The 24,900-nt window shown below is 44.7% G+C and overlaps 2 protein-coding genes across 2 annotated transcripts in view; both read left to right on the forward strand.

The window, feature by feature from the left end:
• LOC118965944 (proline-rich extensin-like protein EPR1) overlaps positions 1-13,162 on the forward strand; it is a 58,695-nt gene extending 45,533 nt beyond the window's left edge. The window contains exon 2 of the mRNA XM_036986975.1: positions 11,981-13,162. Coding sequence (XP_036842870.1) covers positions 11,981-13,162 — 1,182 coding nt within the window. The remainder of the gene's footprint in view (positions 1-11,980) is intronic.
• The window catches only part of rerea (arginine-glutamic acid dipeptide (RE) repeats a), a 310,643-nt gene that overhangs the window by 26,061 nt on the left and 259,682 nt on the right, over positions 1-24,900 (forward strand). The window contains 1 exon segment of the mRNA XM_036988973.1: positions 20,487-21,001. Within this exon segment, the coding sequence (XP_036844868.1) occupies positions 20,632-21,001 (370 nt within the window). The 5' untranslated portion in view covers positions 20,487-20,631.

The raw sequence follows: 24,900 nt of genomic DNA on the forward strand, positions 1-24,900 counted from the left end.
TCTTCCTGCTAATCTAAATGTCATTTGACTTTTATAATGTTCTGCTGATCACACAGATTATTCTTTTTTTTTTTTGCAAAAAACTAAAACTAATCAACTTACTAGAACTAATCAAGTTACTAAAACTAAAACTAATCAAGTTACTAAAACTAATCAAGTTGGAGGTCCAGATTTATCTTCTGTAACTCAAACTCCATAGACGTCATAGAGATCAGTTAAAGATACATTTATGTTTTAGTAATTTAGCAGACGGTATATGCCTTGCTCAAGGGCGCTATAGTCAGCTCGGGGATTCAAACCGGCAACCTTTTGGTTACTGGCCCAACGCTCTTAACCGCTAGGCTACCTGACCCCCCCCCCCCTAACCAGTTAGAGTTCATCATTATATTAATTATTTAATTGTTACTCCCCTAGAAATATGATTACTAGAACAGGTGAACAGTTGAAGACCTGTACTTTCATGGATAATTCTATTACTTTGGTTGCTCCATCCAGGAACGGAGAGAGCAGCCTGGACTACAGCAGTAGGGGGGGAGGAGAGAGCAGCCTGGACTACAGCAGTAGAGGGGGGAGGAGAGAGCAGCCTGGACTACAGCAGTGGAGGGGGGAGGAGAGAGCAGCCTGGACTACAGCAGTGGAGGGGGGAGGAGAGAGCAGCCTGGACTACAGCAGTGGAGGGGGGAGGAGAGAGCAGCCTGGACTACAGCAGTAGAGGGGGGGAGGAGAGAGCAGCCTTGTCTACAGCAGTGGAGGGGGGAGGAGAGAGCAGCCTGGACTACAGCAGTGGAGGGGGGAGGAGAGAGCAGCCTGGACTACAGCAGTGGAGGGGGGAGGAGAGAGCAGCCTGGACTACAGCAGTGGAGGGGGGAGGAGAGAGCAGCCTGGACTACAGCAGTGGAGGGGGGAGGAGAGAGCAGCCTGGACTACAGCTGTGGAGGGGGAGGAGAGAGCAGCCTGGACTACAGCTGTGGAGGGGGAGGAGAGAGCAGCCTGGACTACAGCAGTAGAGGGGGGAGGAGAGAGCAGCCTGGACTACAGCAGTAGAGGGGGGAGGAGAGAGCAGCCTGGACTACAGCAGTGGAGGGGGGAGGAGAGAGCAGCCTGGACTACAGCAGTGGAGGGGGGAGGAGAGAGCAGCCTGGACTACAGCAGTGGAGGGGGGAGGAGAGAGCAGCCTGGACTACAGCAGTAGAGGGGGGGAGGAGAGAGCAGCCTTGTCTACAGCAGTGGAGGGGGGGAGGAGAGAGCAGCCTGGACTACAGCAGTGGAGGGGGGAGGAGAGAGCAGCCTGGACTACAGCAGTGGAGGGGGGAGGAGAGAGCAGCCTGGACTACAGCAGTGGAGGGGGGAGGAGAGAGCAGCCTGGACTACAGCAGTGGAGGGGGGAGGAGAGAGCAGCCTGGACTACAGCAGTGGAGGGGGGAGGAGAGAGCAGCCTGGTCTACAGCAGTGGAGGGGGGAGGAGAGAGCAGCCTGGTCTACAGCAGTGGAGGGGGGAGGAGAGAGCAGCCTGGTCTACAGCAGTGGAGGGGGGAGGAGAGAGCAGCCTGGTCTACAGCAGTGGAGGGGGGAGGAGAGAGCAGCCTGGACTACAGCAGTGGAGGGGGGAGGAGAGAGCAGCCTGGTCTACAGCAGTGGAGGGGGGAGGAGAGAGCAGCCTGGTCTACAGCAGTGGAGGGGGGAGGAGAGAGCAGCCTGGTCTACAGCAGTGGAGGGGGGAGGAGAGAGCAGCCTGGTCTACAGCAGTGGAGGGGGGAGGAGAGAGCAGCCTGGTCTACAGCAGTGGAGGGGGGAGGAGAGAGCAGCCTGGTCTACAGCAGTGGAGGGGGGAGGAGAGAGCAGCCTGGTCTACAGCAGTGGAGGGGGGAGGAGAGAGCAGCCTGGTCTACAGCAGTAGAGGGGAAGTGGTGTGTAAACTGATCCTCATCAGTTCTGCTGTGTGAAGCAGGAATGTTGTCTTTCCTCAAGCAGGGAGGGAGGGAGGGATGGCCAATGACTGGCATCATAAATAAACTAAGAGCATGTTTTTAGAAAGAACGGGTAGGCTCTAGTCTTCCACTGTGTGGGAGAGAGAAAATCTAATACAATGGTAGAAGGGCATACTGTTGACCTCCTAGTTGTTAAAAGCACAGAGCCGACACTCCATGGAGCCCTTGTTCCCCTTTTTAATTACTGTTTGATGCTGAAAATGCAAGAGAAGAGAGAGTAGAGGATGTTCTGACTATGAAACATCATTATTCAGTGCAGCGTTTGCTTAGATAAGATGTTTGTGTGTAGAGGAGGGGGAAACCACACTGAGGAAGAGGCAGCCTGTCCGTTGGGGCCCACAGGCAAGATGTCCTCTCAGCCTTTTAAACAGGGGACAGGGTGGGGTGTGATAGAGACAGGGACGATGGGGGCGGGGGAGGGCGACCATTTTGTTGCGTGAGGGACAGGCAGCAGCAGTGTGCCGTGGGTAAGGAGCTACTGAAAGAAACACTGGTCAAGGAACATTACACCTCAAACGTTTAGTCTGTGACTGTGTGTCTCGCTGGTCCTCCCAGTACAGCAAATAGTCACTCAGTGTGTGTGTGTGTGTGTGTGTGTGTGTGTGTGTGTGTGTGTGTACACACCATGAATGCAGCTCTGTGGTGAACACTCTTTTTTTTTTTTACTCTGGTTTTACGAGGCTGCTGATGATTTGGCCCATGAGCTATTTTAGCTAGACTGAGGTCTTACCAGACTAACACTACACACACTCCTGGATTTCTGTCTCCGTCTGAGTAGGACTGCTGATCTAGGATCAGGTCTATAAAATATGATATATATATTCATGTGTCTTATCATATTCATTACGATCCGAAAAGGCAAAACTGGTCCTAGATCAGGGCTCAGCCCTGTTGTTGTGGCAGATATGAATGAGGGATTTCCTATGCAGCTGGTGGAGGATAAGATGTGTTCGCTGACAGCCTACGACTTTGATGTGCACGCTTCAATGGGGCAGAAGTCTTGAGTTGTTGTGAGGCAGGATGGTCAGATAACCACCAAAACAATGACAGGAAACTGTCATGTGGAAAATCGTAAGTGACTCGTTCCATCTTGTTCTTGATATCATGTTTTTGTTGTTGTTGAGGTGTTTGACTGATTGCAGACAGTGCAAGCCAAGAAATTGCGAAAATGCATCATTCCGTTGCTAAGTACAGCTTTTGATTGTCAATAGATAAGCCTAGTGTAGGGTGCTGACTCTGTCTGCCTGGTGATATGTCATCTGGTATATTGAGTCCAGCCAGGAAGTGACTAGGGATGTGTATAGAGCATTATATAGGGAATAGGGCTCTGGTCTAAAGTAGTACCACTATATAGGGAATAGGGCTCTGGTCTAAAGTAGTGCACTATATAGGGAATAGGGCTCTGGTCTAAAGTAGTGCACTATATATAGGGAATAGGGCTCTGGTCTAAAGTAGTGCACTATATAGGGAATAGGGCTCTGGTCTATAGTAGTACCACTATATAGGGAATAGGGCTCTGGTCTGAAGTAGTGCACTATAAAGGGAATAGGGGGCCATTTAGGAAACTTTCAACACCCTTAGTCACCTTCCTCTCTCCCGTCTGCTCCACGGCTCTCCGAGCAGCACCACTCCTATTCTGTAAAGACTACCCGTAAAGACTACCCGTAAAGACTACCCCTAAAGACTACCCGTAAAGACTACCCGTAAAGACTACCCGCTAAGACTACCCGTAAAGACTACCCATAAAGACTACCCGTAAATCCTGAATTGTAATTTTTACTTCCTGGCATATTTCTGTTTACACATGTACCTATTAGTTCTGGTACCGGGGGAGGGGTAGGTCCTAGAACTGGGAGGGAGGGGAACATATTAGCTAGCGTCTGTACGAGTAGAGGTGTCCGTCTGCCAAACAAAAGCCTTTTCTAATTAAGGGTAATACCACATTGTTTTTATCTAGGAGTGAAAGAGGGAGAGAGACCTGTGCCTCTGGCCCCAGCTGTTACAGTGTGTTACTTTTCAATAATGCAGAGCGTTGTTTCTACCATCTCAACACACTGCCATCAGCTCCTGAATGGGCCTTGTTGATGAGGGCTGTGGGTGCCTACCACCAGATCAGCTAAATCATGTAGACGGGGGGGGGGATCCTAACAGCCTTGTTGTTGATATCTCTTATTTTAAAGATGTCCTCCCGCGCCTTTTTTTGAAGATGCTGGTGTTGGTTATTATGTGTTGTCTGTTTGAATCCTCAGTGTTATTCAATCACACCATGATTATCTATAGGTGCTGGTTTGTTTCCTGTCCCTGTGTGTGGGTGGGGGTGGGGGGGGGACCCCTAGAGATACACTATCGACCTAATCTATTCAATGCTGTGTTTGAAACATGGTGTTGTTTTCGACTGATTCAAGTAGCTTTAGGGATGGAGGACGATAGTGTTAAGAATACAGTCTCTGTCACAGTTTGAATTGACTAAATGTGCAACAGGTCTGTCATGAATACAGCCTCTGTTCTCTTTTTCCACATCTACCAGTTTAAATTGACTTGATGGATGCGATCGTTAGAGAGGAAGAGGAAGATGTTTAAAAGAGAAGAACATCAGATCTTGTATTGTGAAAAGCTTCGCTCGGGCCTGTAGTAGACTAGGCTTACATCCTAAATCTGGTACCCTATTCCCTGTAGTAGACTAGGCATATCTGGTACCCTATTCCCTGTAGTAGACTAGGCATACATCCTAAATCTGGTACCCTATTCCCTGTAGTAGACTAGGCATACATCCTAAATCTGGCACCCTATTCCCTGTAGTGGACTAGGCATACATCCTAAATCTGGCACCCTATTCCCTGTAGTGGACTAGGCATACATCCTAAATCTGGCACCCTATTCCCTGTAGTGGACTAGGCATACATCCTAAATCTGGCACCCTATTCCCTGTAGTGGACTAGGCATACATCCTACATCTGGTACCCTATTCCCTGTAGTGGACTAGGCATACATCCTAAATCTGGTACCCTATTCCCTGTAGTAGACTAGGCATACATCCTAAATCTGGTACCCTATTCCCTGTAGTAGACTAGGCATACATCCTAAATCTGGCACCCTATTCCCTGTAGTAGACTAGGCATACATCCTAAATCTGGCACCCTATTCCCTGTAGTAGACTAGACATACATCCTAAATCTGGCACCCTATTCCCTGTAGTAGACTAGGCATACATCCTAAATCAGGTACCCTATTCCCTGTAGTAGACTAGGCATACATCCTAAATCTGGCACCCTATTCCCTGTAGTAGACTAGGCATACATCCTAAATCTGGCACCCTATTCCCTGTAGTAGACTAGGCATACATCCTAAATCAGGTACCCTATTCCCTGTAGTGGACTAGGCATACATCCTAAATCTGGTACCCTATTCCATGTAGTAGACTAGGCATACATCCTAAATCAGGTACCCTATTCCCTGTAGTGGACTAGGCATACATCCTAAATCTGGCACCCTATTCCCTGTAGTAGACTAGGCATACATCCTAAATCAGGTACCCTATTCCCTGTAGTAGACTAGGCATACATCCTAAATCTGGTACCCTATTCCCTGTAGTAGACTAGGCATACATCCTAAATCTGGTACCCTATTCCCTGTAGTAGACTAGGCATACATCCTAAATCTGGTACCCTATTCCCTACGGCAGTGGTCCCCAATTACATTCTGCCGGGGTACTCCCCCATTCTCTGGCGCGAATGGTCAGGTGGCCGGAGCATAATTCTAAGTCATTTGTACAATGCAAATTTACTGCAAGTAACCTAAACAGATATAGTATTTGACGAAAACATAATCATTTAAAGTAGAGGTGTGAACGTTTAAACAAAATTGAGATCCTTAACGTTAAGATAAATTCCCGAACGATAAACAATATTCCCCCACACAAAATGTAAATCCCAGTGCAGTTATCACAAAACATACTATTTCCCTTGTTATAGCCTAACTAGACGATAGGCTGTAAAGGCCTGGATATTATTTGTAAATATACTATAAAAAAAATGTAAAAAACGAAATTGCTCAGAGATCTTGGTGGCCCCAATAAAATCATCCCATGGGCCGAATTTGGACCGCGGGCCGCTTATTGGGGAGCCCTGCCCTAAACAGTGCACTACTTTTGAGTATGGACCCTGGTCCAATTGGTTCATTCATCCCCCTCCTCTCCCCTGTAACTATTCCCCAGGTCGTTGCTGTAAATGAGAATGTGTTCTCAGTCAACTTACCTGGTAAAATAAGAGTTTAATAAATTTACAAAATGTTAATAAAAGTGAATACGATGCCATTGGGAACACAGTCGGATTTCAGTTGTTTTTGTCTCTGTACAGAAGCTGATGTTCTCTCTATATCTGATTAACAAACACACAAAGGCTGTGACACATCTGTCAACAACACCCAACAACCAACAGTATTTTTTTGTGTATAGGGGGCAATGGGGAGCTTCTGTTAATCCTGCCTTGATAAAATGTAGGAGTTGTTGTTGATGATGAAATCCCACGTGTTTCTGTGTAGATGTCTTGGTAATATTATCTTCTCTGGGTCTTCATTGTTTTCACAGACTCTACAAATGTTAAATATAAATGATAGACAACACGTCAGCCACTCATAGGAGTTAGAATAGGAGAGGGGGGGTTCTCTGGTGAAACTCAATTTAAAAAAAGTAGAATCACGATGGCCCTGCCCGCTGCCACACTCCACCCATTCTCCAGGGGATGAGTCCCAAAAATTGCCCTTTTCTCTACTTAGTGCACTCCTTTTGAACAGGGCCCAATGGTGCCCTTTTCTCTACTTAGTGCACTACTTTTGAACAGGGCCCAATGGTGCCCTTTTCTCTACTTAGTACACTCCTTTTGAACAGGGCCCAATGGTGCCCTTTTCTCTACTTAGAACGCTGTGAGCCCTGTTCAAAAGGAGTGCACTATCTACGAGACAGGGTGCAATTTGACACACAGGGACAGGAAGTCACTCCAACGGGGGCGCCCAGCCTGCGACTTACGTTGCTCTCGAAAGCACGCCCCTCACCAAGAGGGAATCGTGTGTAGAAGAAGCGTTTTAAACACAACCTCTCTGTTTTTTCCATGTTCATGTTGTAGGCAGTTGTACGGTCTCTTGTGCTTTTGGGGAGAGAAACATTTACCTCCACCACAGTAGCTAGGCTAGACTGAAGTTATTAGCCTGCTGTGTATTAAGTGTGTATGTTATGTTTGAATGCCTCTCGCTATCATTGCCACAGTACAGCCCGTTACCTTCAGTGCTATCCCCAAATGGAGGCTAAAAATACGTCTTTGCTCTTGACTTGCTGAGGGAAAAGGTTGCGGCTCATCAGCCAATGGAATAGGTGTGTGTGTGTGTGTGTGCGTGTGTGTCCTACACTCTGCCTCCTGTGCTACTGTTCTCAGGGTTGGCTATCACATCAGATTAGGTTAGGCTAAGAGTAATGTATTAAAGCTAACACAAACAGCTAATCCCAACATGATGCTTAATGCTCTGAAAAGTACCTTCCAGGGGGTCTGGGGTTTCCCTGCCCCCCCCCCATTCAGATTAGACTATCACAGTATCAGCCTCGTTGGTAACATGGCTGTAGTCACAGTAACAGCCTCGTTGTTAACAGGGCTGTATTCAGAGGCTCAGCCTCGTTGTTAACAGGGCTGTAGTCACAGTATCAGCCTCTTTGGTAACATGGCTGTAGTCACAGTATCAGCCTCGTTGTTAACAGGGCTGTATTCAGAGGCTCAGCCTCGTTGTTAACAGGGCTGTAGTCACAGTATCAGCCTCGTTGGTAACATGGCTGTAGTCACAGTATCAGCCTCGTTGTTAACAGGGCTGTAGTCACAGTATCGGCCTCTTTGGTAACATGGCTGTAGTCACAGTATCAGCCTCGTTGGTAACAGGGCTGTATTCAGAGGCTCAGCCTCGTTGTTAACAGGGCTGTAGTCACAGTATCAGCCTCGTTGTTAACAGGGCTTTAGTCACAGTATCGGCCTCGTTGTTAACAGGGCTGTAGTCACAGTATCGGCCTCGTTGGTAACATGGCTGTAGTCAGAGGCTCAGACTCGTTGTTAACAGGGCTGTAGTCACAGTATCAGCCTCGTTGTTAACAGGGCTGTAGTCACAGTATCGGCCTCGTTGGTAACAGGGCTGTAGTCACAGTATCGGCCTCGTTGGTAACAGGGCTGTAGTCACAGTATCAGCCTCGTTGGTAACAGGGCTGTAGTCACAGTATCAGCCTCGTTGGTAACAGGGCTGTAGTCAGAGGCTCAGCCTCGTTGTTAACAGGGCTGTAGTCACAGTATCAGCCTCGTTGTTAACAGGGCTGTAGTCACAGTATCATCCTCGTTGTTAACAGGGCTGTATTCAGAGGCTCAGCCTCGTTAGTAACAGGGCTGTAGTCACAGTATCGGCCTCGTTGGTAACAGGGCTGTAGTCACAGTATCAGCCTCGTTGGTAACAGGGCTGTAGTCAGAGGCTCAGACTCGTTGTTAACAGGGCTGTAGTCACAGTATCAGCCTCGTTGTTAACAGGGCTGTAGTCACAGTATCAGCCTCGTTGGTAACAGGGCTGTATTCAGAGGCTCAGCCTCGTTAACAGGGCTGTAGTCAGAGGCTCAGCCTCGTTGTTAACAGGGCTGTATTCAGAGGCTCAGCCTCGTTGGTAACAGGGCTGTAGTCAGAGGCTCAGCCTCGTTGGTAACAGGGCTGTATTCAGAGGCTCAGCCTCGTTGGTAACAGGGCTGTAGTCAGAGGCTCAGCCTCGTTGGTAACAGGGCTGTATTCAGAGGCTCAGCCTCGTTGTTAACAGGGCTGTAGTCAGAGGCTCAGCCTCGTTGGTAACAGGGCTGTATTCACAGTATCAGCCTCGTTGGTAACAGGGCTGTATTTGAACATCTTGATGGTTTTTCTTACCCTCGTAATGTTAACACAGGCTGCGTCATAGATGGCACCCTATTCCCTTTACAGTTCACTACTTTTGACATAAATTGCTGGTCAAAAGTAGTGCACTAAATAGGGAATAGGGTGCCATTTTGAATGCATTCGCTCTATTTATTCACTCTCTATACTAATCTGTATTGCTCTGCTAATCTGTATTGCTCTATGCTAATCTCTATTGCTCTGCTAATCTGTATTGCTCTATGCTAATCTCTATTGCTCTGCTAATCTGTATTGCTCTATGCTAATCTGTATTGCTCTATGCTAATCTGTATTGCTCTATACTAATCTGTATTGCTCTATACTAATCTGTATTGCTCTATACTAATCTGTATTGCTCTATGCTAATCTGTATTGCTCTATACTAATCTGTATTGCTCTATACTAATCTGTATTGCTCTATGCTAATCTGTATTGCTCTGCTAATCTGTACTGCTCTGCTAATCTGTATTGCTCTATACTAATCTGTATTGCTCTGCTAATCTGTACTGCTCTATACTAATCTGTATTGCTCTGCTAATCTGTATTGCTCTATACTAATCTGTATTGCTCTATACTAATCTGTATTGCTCTGCTAATCTGTATTGCTCTATACTAATCTGTATTGCTCTGCTAATCTGTACTGCTCTATACTAATCTGTATTGCTCTGCTAATCTGTATTGCTCTATACTAATCTTTATTGCTCTATGCTAATCTGTATTGCTCTATACTAATCTGTATTGCTCTGCTAATCTGTACTGTTCTATACTAATCTGTATTGCTCTGTATTCATGGGAGCATTTCATTCTGAAATCCTTCTGCAACTAAATCCCAGCCCCAAATCCTTGCCTGTCGAAATTTGCGACTTGTTAATTTTTTTTATTGAAAAATCATTCCACGCTCTCTGTCAGAATTTTCTGCAATATTTGCTGTGTTGTCTTTTTCGTGCTGTTGGTTCAGTACTGCTGCTAGATATAAGATCCATTCAAACAATTTGACAGTTTTAAAAACAAACAAGCTTTTAGAAAACATTTCACAACCGTGTAATAATCAATGACTAAATGTGTTAAACAGCGTTGCTTCTCCGTCTAGTTAATCTAGTCCCTTTAACCTGACTGCCAATTATGGGATGTTTATCCTGGGCCAGGTTTGGATTGAAACCACGGCGGTTAAGAGCGTTAGTATCTGAATGTTTGCTGGTTTGAATCCATGTGCCGACCAGACGAAACCTGTCTGACCTTGAGCAAGGCTCTTAACCCTAAATGTTCCTGTTAGTCTCTTTTGGAGCATCTGCTAAATGACTGGAATGTAAATATAAAAATTATGTGTCTCTTTCGGCAGCTAGGCGGCAGCTTGGCGGCAGCTAGGCGGCAGCTTGGCGGCAGCTAGGCGGCAGCTAGGCGGCAGCTTGGCGGCAGCTAGGCGGCAGCTTGGCGGCAGCTTGGCGGCAGCTAGGCGGCAGCTTGGCGGCAGCTAGGCGGCAGCTAGGCGGCAGCTAGGCTTCCATCCAATTGGCGACAGATTCATGTGAATATTCTAAAATCTCCATTAAGAAAATATTCTAATTTTCCCCCAAAAGTGATGTGTTTCCACCAAACGGACTCGTTGCAGATAAAACCAGTGTGTTTGATGACGTAGTAAACACAAAATGTACCTTTTCCCCGCTAACGTTTTCATGTACCGAATTAAAATAGAATGGTCAATGTGTTTCCATGTCATTTTGATCTTGGCATTTGAGCTCTAACTAAAAGCTGGCAGATAGAGTACGGGTCGGCTACACGATGACATTATTATGGATCAGAAAGAATATTTGTCGATCGTTATATTTGTCCAAGTATCAATCATGTCACCAGAAAAAAATATGCTCAATATTTATTAGAAAGGAGCATCATACTGTGCACTTCAACCTCCCTGTGACGTCCATCACGAGATATTTCATCTGTAGCCCTGTAAACTGTAGTGGGAGAACCACACATGTCATCGTCGTGTGACTCAACATGTCGTCGTCGTGTGACTCAACATGTCGTCGTCGTGTGACTCAACATGTCGTCGTTGTGTGACTCAACATGTCGTCGTCGTGTGACTCAACATGTCATCGTCGTGTGACTCAACATGTCGTCGTCGTGTGACTCAACATGTCGTCGTCGTGTGACTCAACATGTCATCGTCGTGTGACTCAACATGTCGTCGTCGTGTGACTCAACATGTCGTCGTCGTGTGACTCAACATGTCGTCGTCGTGTGACTCAACATGTCGTCGTCGTGTGACTCAACATGTCGTCGTCGTGTGACTCAATATTTGCTCATGAAGGCGTTTCCTCCGCCATTTCTCGCATTAATTAATTTTACAGACACATATGTTCCCACCAAAGTACCCGTCGACATTCATAAAATTATAGTGAAACTTCCTGTTTCCATCACAGCGGTCATAATTTATTTGATGTTTATTTATACGGTCCGTGTGACTTTACTCTCATTAACAACGGTGTATGGAAACTTGGTTATTGTCTGTGTGACGGAACAGAAAATAAAACATCAGGAAGACTTAAAAGCCCGGAGGAGGGTGTGAGTGAGTCTGCATGACTGTGTGTATCAGTTTTAGGTAATAGACACCTTTTCTGTGACCCCTGGTGGGTGGTGGTGGGTGGGGGGGTGGTAACTGCTTAAAGAGCCACAGCATGGTGGTTACCAGGGATGCCACACAAACGGCACCCTATTTCATAGTGCACTACTTTAGACCGGAGGGCTCTGGTCGGGTGCCGTTTGTGACACAAACCAGTTCACAGAATTGAGTTGAAACAAGTTGTATTTGATTGAAGCCCTGATCTGCTGCCTGTGTGGCTGGCTGGCTGTGAGTTTGCCAGGTTAGCCTGTTGACTCCATCTCAATAATGTAAATGATGAAGTAGGGAGCAAGACCCTGAAGATGCTTCTCTCTTCCCTCCTCTTTCTCTGGCCTTTCCTCTGTCTAATTCTATTTCACTCCTCTTCCACCCTCTTTTTCCGAGGAGAGGGTCCTGGGGATTTGATGTGGAACTGCCTCCCACCTGCCCCTTCACAGCCTCACCTGCCCCTTCACAGCCTCACCTGCCCCTTCACAGCCCCACCTGCCCCTTCACAGCCCCACCTGCCCCTTCGCATCCTCACCTGCCCCTTCGCATCCTCACCTGCCCCTTCGCATCCTCACCTGCCCCTTCACAGCCCCACCTACCCCTTCACAGCCCCACCTGCCCCTTCACAGCCCCACCTGCCCCTTCACAGCCCCACCTGCCCCTTCACAGCCCCACCTGCCCCTTCACCACAGCCCCACCTGCCCCTTCACCACAGCCCCACCTGCCTCTTCACCACAGCCCCACCTGCCTCTTCACCACAGCCCCACCTGCCCCTTCACCACAGCCCCACCTGCCCCTTCACCACAGCCCCACCTGCCTCTTCACCACAGCCCCACCTGCCCCTTCACCACAGCCTCACCTGCCCCTTCACAGCCCCACCTACCCCTTCACAGCCCCACCTACCCCTTCACAGCAGCCCCACCTGCCCCTTCACCACAGCCCCACCTGCCTCTTCACCACAGCCCCACCTGCCCCTTCACCACAGCCCCACCTGCCCCTTCACCACAGCCCCACCTGCCCCTTCACCACAGCCCCACCTGCCCCTTCACCACAGCCCCACCTGCCCCTTCACCACAGCCCCACCTGCCCCTTCACCACAGCCCCACCTGCCTCTTCACCACAGCCCCACCTGCCCCTTCACAGCCCCACCTGCCCCTTCACAGGCCCATCTGCCCCTTCGCATCCCCACCTGCCCCTTCGCATCCCCACCTGCCCCTTCACAGCCCCACCTGCCCCTTCACAGCCCCACCTGCCCCTTCACAGCCCCACCTGCCCCTTCACAGCCCCACCTGCCCCTTCACATCCTCACCTGCCCCTTCACAGCCCCACCTGCCCCTTCACCACAGCCTCACCTGCCTCTTCACCACATCCTCACCTGCCCCTTCACAGCCCCACCTGCCCCTTCACCACAGCCTCACCTGCCTCTTCACCACAGCCCCACCTGCCTCTTCACCACAGCCTCACCTGCCCCTTCACCACAGCCTCACCTGCCCCTTCACCACAGCCTCACCTGCCCCTTCACCACAGCCTCACCTGCCCCTTCACCACAGCCTCACCTGCCCCTTCACCACAGCCTCACCTGCCCCTTCACCACAGCCTCACCTGCCCCTTCACAGGCTGATATCGGCTGATAATATTGGTCAACCGATAAATCTGTCGGGCTCTAATAAATATAGACTTAAATGTTAGTCATGTTTGACAAATATAATAAAGATTAGCATCTGAACTTCTGAAGACTTCTGTTGACATACTCGTGTCGTTGTTCGTTCCGATTAAATGGTAACAAGACCGGAGATTGAAGTACCGTGCCTCTTGCACACCTTGAATCTGAGCGGAGGTGGTCAGCACTCTGGAACAATTTAACCATATACTTCATTGTTTAAAAGCAGCCTAGCCAAAATACGAACATAAAAACTGAAGGAATAACTTTATAAACACTTAATATAAATGTTATTTATTTTTATATCATTTTTAATTAAGTAGGTAAGTCAGTAAAGAACAAATTCCTATTTACAATGACGACCTATGCCGGCCAAACTGTGACGACGCTGGGCCAATTGTGCGCCACCCTATGGAACTCCCAATCACGACCGGTTGTGATATTTTCCAGCAGAACAATGCATTATCCTAGTCGTCATAGTAACCCATGCTAGTTGATGATAATCCTAGTCGTCATAGTAACCCATGCTAGTTGACGATAATCCTAGTCGTCAAAGTAACCCATGCTAGTTGACGATAATCCTAGTCGTCATAGTAACCCATGCTAGTTGATGATAATCCTAGTCGTCATAGTAACCCATGCTAGTTGATGATAATCCTAGTCGTCATAGTAACCCATGCTAGTTGGTGATACTCCGAGTCGTCATAGTAACCCATGCTAGTTGATGATAATCCTAGTCATAGTAACCCATGCTAGTTGATGATAATCCTAGTCGTCATAGTAACCCATGCTAGTTGATGATAATCCTAGTCGTCATAGTAACCCATGCTAGTTGATAATCCTAGTCGTCATAGTAACCCTTGCTAGTTGATGATAATCCTAGCCGTCATAGTAACCCTTGCTAGTTGATGCTTCTTTAGATCTCCCCTCTTCATTTCAAACTAGTATTTTTATCTCCGTCACGTGAAACCACTCACACAAGGAAGGTGTTTTCCTGCGAATTGTATTTTGGGATGTTTACGCGTAGCCAACGGCCATGTGCGCGTTATTGAGTTTATAATATGAAGAAATAAAAAGTTATAATTTTAAGCTAAACGGTCTGATCTGTTGCATCAGCTTCATTGTTTTAAAAAAACAAAATCTGTGCTGTGGTTGTATGAATTTTTGACCTGTCGTCCCAGAACTGTCCCAAAGTCTGTTTGGAACTGTAGATGGGACATCCTTAATTTCATAAGGACAGTTACATATTTTGTTATAATTGTAACGTTGCAATATTTTATAGGCTACCAAGGGTGGCCAATCATCCTCCAGGAGAGCCTTAAAGAGGCAGTGTTGTATTTTGAGACTGGCTTGAATATGCAAAGAAGCCAATAGGCAGTTCACCTTACATTTTTGCATGATTCTCTATGGTGTATGTTGTTGGAAGCTTTTGGACAAGTTCATACAGTGCCTTGCGAAAGTATTCGGCCCCCTTGAACTTTGCGACCTTTTGCCACATTTCAGGCTTCAAACATAAAGATATAAAACTGTATTTTTTTGTGAAGAATCAACAACAAGTGGGACACAATCATGAAGTGGAACGACATTTATTGGATATTTCAAACTTTTTTAACAAACCAAAAACTGAAAAATTGGGCGTGCAAAATTATTCAGCCCCTTTACTTTCAGTGCAGCAAACTCTCCAGAAGTTCAGTGAGGATCTCTGAATGATCCAATGTTGACCTAAATGACTAATGATGATAAATACAATCCACCTGTGTGTAATCAAGTCTCCGTATAAATGCACCTGCACTGTGATAGTCTCAGAGGTCCGTTAAAAGCGCAGAGAGCATCATGAAGAACAAGGAACACACCAGGCAGGTCCGAGATACTGTTGTGAAGAAGTTTAAAGCCGGATATGGATACAAAAAGATTTCCCAAGCTTTAAACATCCCAAGGAGCACTGTGCAAGCGATAATATTGAAATGGAAGGAGTATCAGACCACTGCAAATCTACCAAGACCTGGCCGTCCCTCTAAACCTTCAGCTCATACAAGGAGAAGACTGATCAGAGATGCAGCCAAGAGGCCCATGATCACTCTGGATGAACTGCAGAGATCTACAGCTGAGGTGGGAGACTCTGTCCAAAGGACAACAATCAGTCGTATATTGCACAAATCAATCTATGGAAGAGTGGCAAGAAAGCCATTTCTTAAAGATATCCATAAAAAGTGTCGTTTAAAGTTTGCCACAAGCCACCTGGGAGACACACCAAACATGTGGAAGAAGGTGCTCTGGTCAGATGAAACCAAAATGGAACTTTTTGGCAACAATGCAAAACGTTATGTTTGGCGTAAAAGCAACACAGCTGAACACACCATCCCCACTGTCAAACATGGTGGTGGCAGCATCATGGTTTGGGCCTGCTTTTCTTCAGCAGGGACAGGGAAGATGGTTAAAATTGATGGGAAGATGGATGGAGCCAAATACAGGACCATTCTGGAAGAAAACCTGATGGAGTCTGCAAAAGACCTGAGACTGGGACGGAGATTTGTCTTCCAACAAGACAATGATCCAAAACATAAAGCAAAATCTACAATGGAATGGTTCAAAAATAAACATATCCAGGTGTTAGAATGGCCAAGTCAAAGTCCAGACCTGAATCCAATCGAGAATCTGTGGAAAGAACTGAAAACTGCTGTTCACAAATGCTCTCCATCCAACCTCACTGAGCTCGAGCTGTTTTGCAAGGAGGAATGGGAAAAAATTTCAGTCTCTCGATGTGCAAAACTGATAGAGACATACCCCAAGCGACTTACAGCTGTAATCGCAGCAAAAGGTGGCGCTACAAAGTATTAACTTAAGGGGGCTGAATAATTTTGCACGCCCAATTTTTCAGTTTTTGATTTGTTAAAAAAGTTTGAAATATCCAATAAATGTCGTTCCACTTCATGATTGTGTCCCACTTGTTGTTGATTCTTCACAAAAAAATACAGTTTTATATCTTTGTTTGAAGCCTGAAATGTGGCTAAAGGTCGCAAAGTTCAAGGGGGACCGAATACTTTCGCAAGGCACTGTATATCTGTCCTACTTGTCCAAAGCACAAGTTGCTAAAAACGTTTGTCATGCCCTGAGCTAGCTAGCTAGGCTAATTGAGGCTACATACGCTTCCTCCCTGAGCTAGCTAGCTAGGCTAATTGAGGCTACATACGCTTCCTCCCTGAGCTAGCTAGCTAGGCTAATTGAGGCTACATACGCTTCCTCCCTGAGCTAGCTAGCTAGGCTAATTGAGGCTACATACGCTTCCTCCCTGAGCTAGCTAGCTAGGCTAATTGAGGCTACATACGCTTCCTCCCTGAGCTAGCTAGCTAGGCTAATTGAGGCTACATACGCTTCCTCCCTGAGCTAGCTAGCTAGGCTAATTGAGGCTACAGACGCTTCCTCCCTGTCCTGCAGTTACACATAACAACAACCCCATTCAGATTATGAAGTATCCGCCTACCTGTTGGCTCTTGGTCGCTGTGGCATATCCTTCTCATTTAACTTTTTAATTCCATTTGATTTACATCTGCCTTTGTTTAGATTGTCTTCTAATTTGCTTTGCCAAACACGGAGGTCTCTATGGCTGTGGTGCCGCGTTGATGACTTGTGATTGGCCGACAACAACGACGAACTTACACTCGCCACTTTGCGTGGGCTATTCTCGCTGAGCAGTGGCGACAATCTTTGAAAGTTTTTATCCGTTTTATTAACTCTCATCGCCGTTGTAATCTACTGTGGAGCTAAAACGTATTGGTTTATTGACCCCACCACTTACCATTGTACAAAACTAGTTCCCAGATGCAACTCTCAAAAGGATAGTTTGAAGTAGAATTTTGATTACAACCCGCCGTTACCACCCGGCGTTACCACCCGCCGTTACCACCTGGCGTTACCACCCGCCGTTACCACCCGCCGTTACCACCCGGCATAAGGCATAGCCTAATGTTTGTTTTTTATTTTTCGAAATATGTATTCATTCAAGTTCACAGCGCTATGACTGTGGTGCCGCGTTGATGACATGCTACATTATTACAGTTCATTATTATAGAACATGCTACATTGTTACAGTTCATTATTATAATAGAACATGCTACATTGTTACAGTTCATTATTATAGAACATGCTACATTATTACAGTTCATTATTATAATAGAACATGCTACATTGTTACAGTTCATTATTATAGAACAACATGCTACATTATTACAGTTCATTATTATAGAAAATGCTACATTATTAGTTCATTATTATAGAACATGCTACATTATTACAGTTCATTATTATAGAACATGCTACATTGTTACAGTTCATTATTATAGAACATGCTACATTATTACAGTTCATTATAATAGAACATGCTATATTATTACAGTTCATTATTATAAAACATGCTACATTGTTACAGTTCATTATTATAGAACATTCTACATTATTACAGTTCATTATTATTATAGAACATGCTACACTGTTACAGTTCATTATAATAGAACATGCTACATTGTTACAGTTCATTATTATAATAGAACATGCTACATTATTACAGTTCATTATAATAGAACATGCTACATTATTACAGTTCATTATAATAGAACATGCTACATTATTACAGTTCATTATTATAGAACATGCTACATTGTCACAGTTCATTATTATAATAGAACATGCTACACTGTTACAGTTCATTATTATAGAACATGCTACATTATTACAGTTCATTATTATAGAACATGCTACACTGTTACAGTTCATTATTATAATAGAACATTCTACATTATTACAGTTCATTATTATAGAACATGCTACCTTGTTACAGTTCATTATTATAATAGAACATTCTACATTATTACAGTTCATTATTATAGAACATGCTACATTGTTACAGTTCATTATTATAATAGAACATGCTACATTATTACAGTTCATTATTATAATAGAACATACTACACTGTTACAGTTCATTATTATAGAACATTCTACATTATTACAGTTCATTATTATAGAACATGCTACATTGTTACAGTTCATTATTATAGAACATGCTACATTGTTACAGTTCATTATTATAGAACATGCTACATTGTTACAGTTCATTATTATAGAACATGCTACATTGTTACAGTTCATTATTATAGAACATGCTACATTGTTACAGTTCATTATTATAGAACATGCTACATTGTTACAGTTCATTATTATAGAACATGCTACATTGTTACAGTTCATTATTATAATAGAACATTCTACATTATTACAGTTCATTATTATAGAACATGCTACCTTGTTACAGTTCATTATTATAATAGAACATTCTACATTATTACAGTTCATTATTATAGAACATGCTACATTGTTACAGTTCATTATTATAATAGAACATGCTACATTATTACAGTTCATTATTATAATAGAACATGCTACACTGTTACAGTTCATTATTATAGAACATGCTACATTATTACAGTTCACTATTATAGAACATGCTACATTATTACAGTTCATTATTATAGAACATGCTACATTGTTACAGTTCATTTTATAGAACATGCTACATTATTACAGTTCATTATTATAGAACAACATGCTACATTATTACAGTTCATTATTATAGAACAACATGCTACATTATTACAGTTCATTATAATAGAACAAAATGCTACATTATTACGGTTAATGTTTCTCTGAATATTTATTTTCACTCTGGTTTAATTTTGTTTGTCATTTTATCAGATCACTTATTAAGACAACTAATGGAGAAAAGGGCTCTTGTTTCACTGTGTAACCTAAACTTATATTTGCTAATGTTTAAATCATTATTGGTGTCAGATGAAGGGTGTTATTTCACTGATCTGATTAGCGTAGCATACATCAGGGGTTTCAAACTCATTTAGCCCCGGTGGCAGCTTTTGGTTTTCAACGAGGTCTGGAGGGCCCGCAGTGAAAATGTCCTCGCTGTCAAAACGCGGGCGGGATTGTACTCCCTCGCGTGTACGTTTTGATTCCCCTGGTCAACATGGTGTTTCTGTGGTTATAGAGTCTATAGCAGCTACCCTGTGGTGTGTTTCCCAGAGCAGAGCTGGGATTAGGTCCAGAGCTGCAGTATCAAAGCTCAGGTCACTCACACCTTCATGACAGACCTGTCTATATGGACACCCACAAGGGTGAGAGATGGATGTTGGCTGACCGGTCTGTATATACAGTGATAGTTTGTTTGGCCTGCGTGTCTCCGCAGCTCAGCGGTCGTCGTGGTAACTCATCATTAGGTCATTAATAGAAGCCGTGGCGACGGCTGGGTGCAATCGTCTCCCTCCCTCCATCTCTGGCCATGGTATTTACCATTGCTTCACTGATTGCCAGGTCTGTTCCCTCAAGGGGCTGTTATAGATATTTCTAGTTCGTTTTTAGTGGGGGGAAAAAAGCAAATTATTGGCCAATGAGAACTACCTCTTTCCTCATACTGTATAGGGCAGTGTGTGTGTGTGTGTGGATACATAGCTAAGTAAATAGACTGCAGGCAGGGCGGAAGCCATACTGAGCCAGTCTCCGCACCAGGTATTTGAAACCATTTTAAAATGTTGATATTTGTGCGTGATTGAGCTAGCCTGTTGTAATGGGGGGAAATGGAAGAGTCCAAAATGTATAAACCCTGACTCACCTGGCACTCCAGGCAGTATTTAAAAGATTTCAAATAGTATTTGAACCCCATGGTTTGCTCAGCAGTCCAGCAATCAATCAATCTAATGTATTTATGAAGCCAGCCGATGTCACAAAGAGCTGTACAGAAACCCAGCCTAAAACCCCAAACAGCAAGCAATGCAGATGTAGAAGCACGGTGGCTAGGAAAAACTCCCTAGAAAGGCAGGAACTGAAGAAGAAACCTGGCTCTGAGGGGTGGCCAGTCTTCTGGCCGTGCCGGCTCTGAGGGGTGGCCAGTCTTCTGGCCGTGCCGGGTTGAGATTGACAGAGGCCTCAACACTGTGGGCCCTCGTCAAAAGTAGTGCACTATATAGATTATAAGGTGCCATTTGGGACAGAATTTAAGTGCCGTGTGGCGTATGTGATTACAGTACATTATGTTTATATCCCCAGATAATTTGAACTACTAAATGTATTTTTTTGATACCTCAATTATATAGGTGTTGAGGTAGTTTATATATTGAGGTATTATTTGGGGAATGTCCACTCACTATTTTGCAGCTCCTGACCAGAAATCTAAACGAATGGTTTTGAATGATTATCCTGTCATTAATGTATTTTTCTCTGTCTTTTATCTACAGCTTTTCCTGAAACACTGGGGTTGTTGGTGTGGCTGAATTTTCCCTGGATTTGATTGGTCAATTCAGAAGACTGAAGCCCAGGCTGACAGTCTACCTTTCACGGAGGCCCAGCCGTGAGAGGACTGAGGAAGGCACGTGGCGAATCATGACCGCGGACAAAGACAAGCCAGACAGGGAGAAGGACAGGGACAGAGACCGAGACAGGGAGAGGGACAGAGAGAGGGACAGAGACCGGGACAAGAGGGACAAAGCATCCAGGGAGAGCGAGAGCTCACGACCGCGCCGTAGCTGCACGCTGGAGGGCGGAGCTAAGAACTACGCGGAGAGCGAGGACGAGGATAACGAGAACAGGGGAGGGGCCGGGGCAGTAGGTGGGGTCAACATGGGGATGGGGGAGGAGTCAGGGAAGAAGGGAAAGAAGAAGATGATCAAGAAGAAGTCTAGGTATGAACGGATGGAGAACGGAGAGATCACTTCCTTCATTACTGAAGACGATGTTGTTTACAGACCTGGCGGTAAGTTCAATTCATTGCTAAGTCATTAAGGCTCTTCATGTCTTTGGCAACAAATATCATAATATAGTGTTTGCTTTTCTCCGATGTGATTCTCCTGAAAGACGCTTCAGTCCAAGAGATACTGGCTAGGCCTGTAGAGAAATATATATATATATATCTTTTTTGTTTGTCAACAGCTAATTCAGAGTTGATTGCTTTAACTAGCCTAATTCCGTGGCATATTTTTTTTGATAACTGAGTCTAATGAAATCTGGTCACATTTCACAGAAAAGAAAAGAAGCAGAGTTTAGTCTGACGTTATAGTGTGGGGTTTAGTCTGACGTTATAGTGTGGGGTTTAGTCTGACGTTATAGTGTGGGGTTTAGTCTGACGTTATAGTGTGGGGTTTAGTCTGACGTTATAGTGTGGGGTTTAGTCTGACGTTATAGTGTGGGGTTTAGTCTGACGTTATAGTGTGGGGTTTAGTCTGACGTTATAGTGTGGGGTTTAGTCTGACGTTATAGTGTGGGGTTTAGTCTGACGTTATAGTGTGGGGTTTAGTCTGACGTTATAGTGTGGGGTTTAGTCTGACGTTATAGTGTGGGGTTTAGTCTGGCGTTATGGTGTGGGGTTTAGTCTGGCGTTAGTGTGGGGTTTAGTCTGGCGTTATAGTGTGGGGTTTAGTCTGACGTTATAGTGTGGGGTTTAGTCTGACGTTATAGTGTGGGGTTTAGTCTGGCGTTATGGTGTGGGGTTTAGTCTGGCGTTAGTGTGGGGTTTAGTCTGACGTTATAGTGTGGGGTTTAGTCTGACATTATAGTATGGGGTTTAGTATGGGGTTTAGTCTGACGTTATAGTGTGGGGTTTAGTCTGACGTTATAGTGTGGGGTTTAGTCTGACGTTATAGTGTGGGGTTTAGTCTGACGTTATAGTGTGGGGTTTAGTCTGACGTTATAGTATGGGGTTTAATCTGACGTTATATTGTGGGGTTTAGTCTGACGTTATAGTGTGGGGTTTAGTCTGACGTTATAGTGTGGGGTTTAGTCTGACGTTATAGTGTGGGGTTTAGTCTGACGTTATAGTGTGGGGTTTAGTCTGACGTTATAGTGTGGGGTTTAGTCTGACGTTATAGTGTGGGGTCAGTGTGGGGTTTAGTCTGGCGTTATAGTATGGGGTTTAGTCTGACGTTATAGTGTGGGGTTTAGTCTGACGTTATAATATAGGCCTGAATTATGTTTTTTTTTTATTTTAAAAGACAGACTCTTGATGTCTTTGTTTTTCTGATGCATTTCTAGGGTTTGGGTCTAGCCCTCTCTAGGGTTTGGGTCTAGCCCTCTCTAGGGTTTGTGTCTAGCCCTCTCCAGGGTTTGGGTCTAGCCCCCTCCAGGGTTTGGGTCTAGCCCCCTCCAGGGTTTGGGTCTAGCCCCCTCCAGGGTTTGCGTCTAGCCCTCTCCAGGGTTTGCGTCTAGCCCTCCAGGGTTTGGCTGTGGTGTTGGTACAAATCAATGTTTAGTTTAGTTTGCTTTGTGAAGTCCTGCTCTAGTTGTTCAGTCTAAACTTCACAGTTGAATAAACAGTTTACAGCACTCTATTTTGGTCCTATTAGCTTGTAGGCCTATTTGGTTTTTGGTCATAAAAAATAATCTGGTTTTCACTAGAACCAGAATAGCGCTTTAGACTAAGCAATAGGCCAAAAGGAAGTACCGGTAGGCTCAGTTTGTGAAGTATCTGGGCTCAATTGTCTTTCATGTTAAGTAATTAAACGAAAATGAATTATGCATAAGTTAATAATATAATGTGATAACGATACAGGCCTGGTTATGACATGAAGCGTTTCATATTGAAGTAGATGGTTCTGAGGTATGGTTTCTTTATCCAGGCTGTATCACATCCGGCCGTGATTGGGAGTCCCATAGGGCGATGCACAATTGGCCCAGCTTTGTCTGGGTTTGGCCGTGGGGTAGGCCGTCATTGTAAATTTGTTCTTAACTGACTTAAGTTATATATATTTTTTTTAAAGATAGAACTTAGTGTAGAGAATGAGTGGTTCTGAGGTAAATGATCTGTATTAGTGTAGACAATGAGTGGTTCTGAGGTAAATTATCTGTATTAGTGTAGAGAATGAGTGGTTCTGAGGTAAATTATCTGTATTAGTGTAGAGAATGAGTGGTTCTGAGGTAAATTATCTGTATTAGTGTAGAGAATGAGTGGTTCTGAGGTAATGATCTGTATTAGTGTAGAGAATGAGTGGTTCTGAGGTAATGATCTGTATTAGTGTAGAGAATGAGTGGTTCCGAGGTAAATGATCTGTATTAGTGTAGGGAATGAGTGGTTCTGAGGTAAATTATCTGTATTAGTGTAGAGAATGAGTGGTTCTGAGGTAATGATCTGTATTAGTGGTTCTGAGGTATACTATCTGTATTAGTGTAGAGAATGAGTGGTTCTGAGGTAATGATCTGTATTAGTGTAGAGTGAGTGGTTCCGAGGTAAATTATCTGTATTAGTGTAGGGAATGAGTGGTTCTGAGGTAAATTATCTGTATTAGTGTAGAGAATGAGTGGTTCTGAGGTAATGATCTGTATTAGTGGTTCTGAGGTATACTATCTGTATTAGTGTAGAGAATGAGTGGTTCTGAGGTAAATTATCTGTATTAGTGTAGAGAATGAGTGGTTCTGAGGTAAATTATCTGTATTAGTGTAGAGAATGAGTGGTTCTGAGGTGAATTATCTGTATTAGTGTAGAGAATGAGTGGTTCTTATCTATTAGTGTGGAGGGAGAATAAAAGGAGAGACAGATTGCATCCCAAATTGCACCCTATTCCCTATATAGTGTACTACAGAACCATATGGGCCTTGGTCAAAAGTAATGTTTAGGGAATAGGGTGAAATTTGATACACAGCCATAACCTTTTCCCCCGACTGTAAACACGGCCTCTTCTTCACCCGCTGTTTTTATAAATTGCTTGAAAAGCAGACTGAGGGGAGAGTGTGTCATCATCCCGCTCTGTTTATACTGACGGGAGGGAGGAGAAAAAAGGTCAAGTAGCTAACATTGTGCTGCGCTGTGGTCGCTGCAATGTTTAGTTATTTAATACGAACACAGAACATTTCTACAGTCAAGATGTTCCTCCTCAAGTACTTTCCCCTCCCCTGTAACTGGCCATTATTTCAAATTAATTGTATTAATTCAAATGTATGTTTTCATCAGCATTTATGTCCGCCTGTTGTTCTCATATTGTCTTTTTGGTCTCTTGTGCTGTGACTGTGTGACAGACACCAAGCCCCCTCCCCCGGACACCAAGCCCCCTCCCCCGGACACCAAGCCCCCTCCCCCGGACACCAAGCCCCCTCCCCCGGACACCAAGCCCCCTCCCCCGGACACCAAGCCCCTCCCTCATTGAGAAATGTTTTACTGTAATAGAGAACTTTTCTAACGATACCCTGTATCTCTGTCGGTATCCGTGAGATCATTTAGTTCACCACATTATCTCTGTCGGTATCCGTGAGATCATTTAGTTCACCACATTATCTCTGTCGGTATCCGTGAGATCATTTAGTTCACCACATTATCTCTGTCGGTATACGTGAGATAATTTAGTTCACCACATTATCTCTGTCGGTATCCGTGAGATCATTTAGTTCACCACATTATCTCTGTCGGTATCCGTGAGATCATTTAGTTCACCACATTATCTCTGTCGGTATCCGTGAGATCATTTAGTTCATTCCATTATCTCTGTCGGTATCCGTGAGGTAATTTAGTTCACTACATTATCTCTGTCAGTATCCGTGAGTTCCGCTAGTTCACTACATTATCTCTGTCGGTATCCGTGAGATAATTTAGTTCATTCCATTATCTCTGTCGGTATCCGTGAGTTCCGCTAGTCCACAACATTATCTCTGTCATTATCCGTGAGGTCA

This window comes from Oncorhynchus mykiss, chromosome 9 (assembly GCF_013265735.2).
Source record: "Oncorhynchus mykiss isolate Arlee chromosome 9, USDA_OmykA_1.1, whole genome shotgun sequence".
NCBI lineage: Eukaryota > Metazoa > Chordata > Actinopteri > Salmoniformes > Salmonidae > Oncorhynchus > Oncorhynchus mykiss.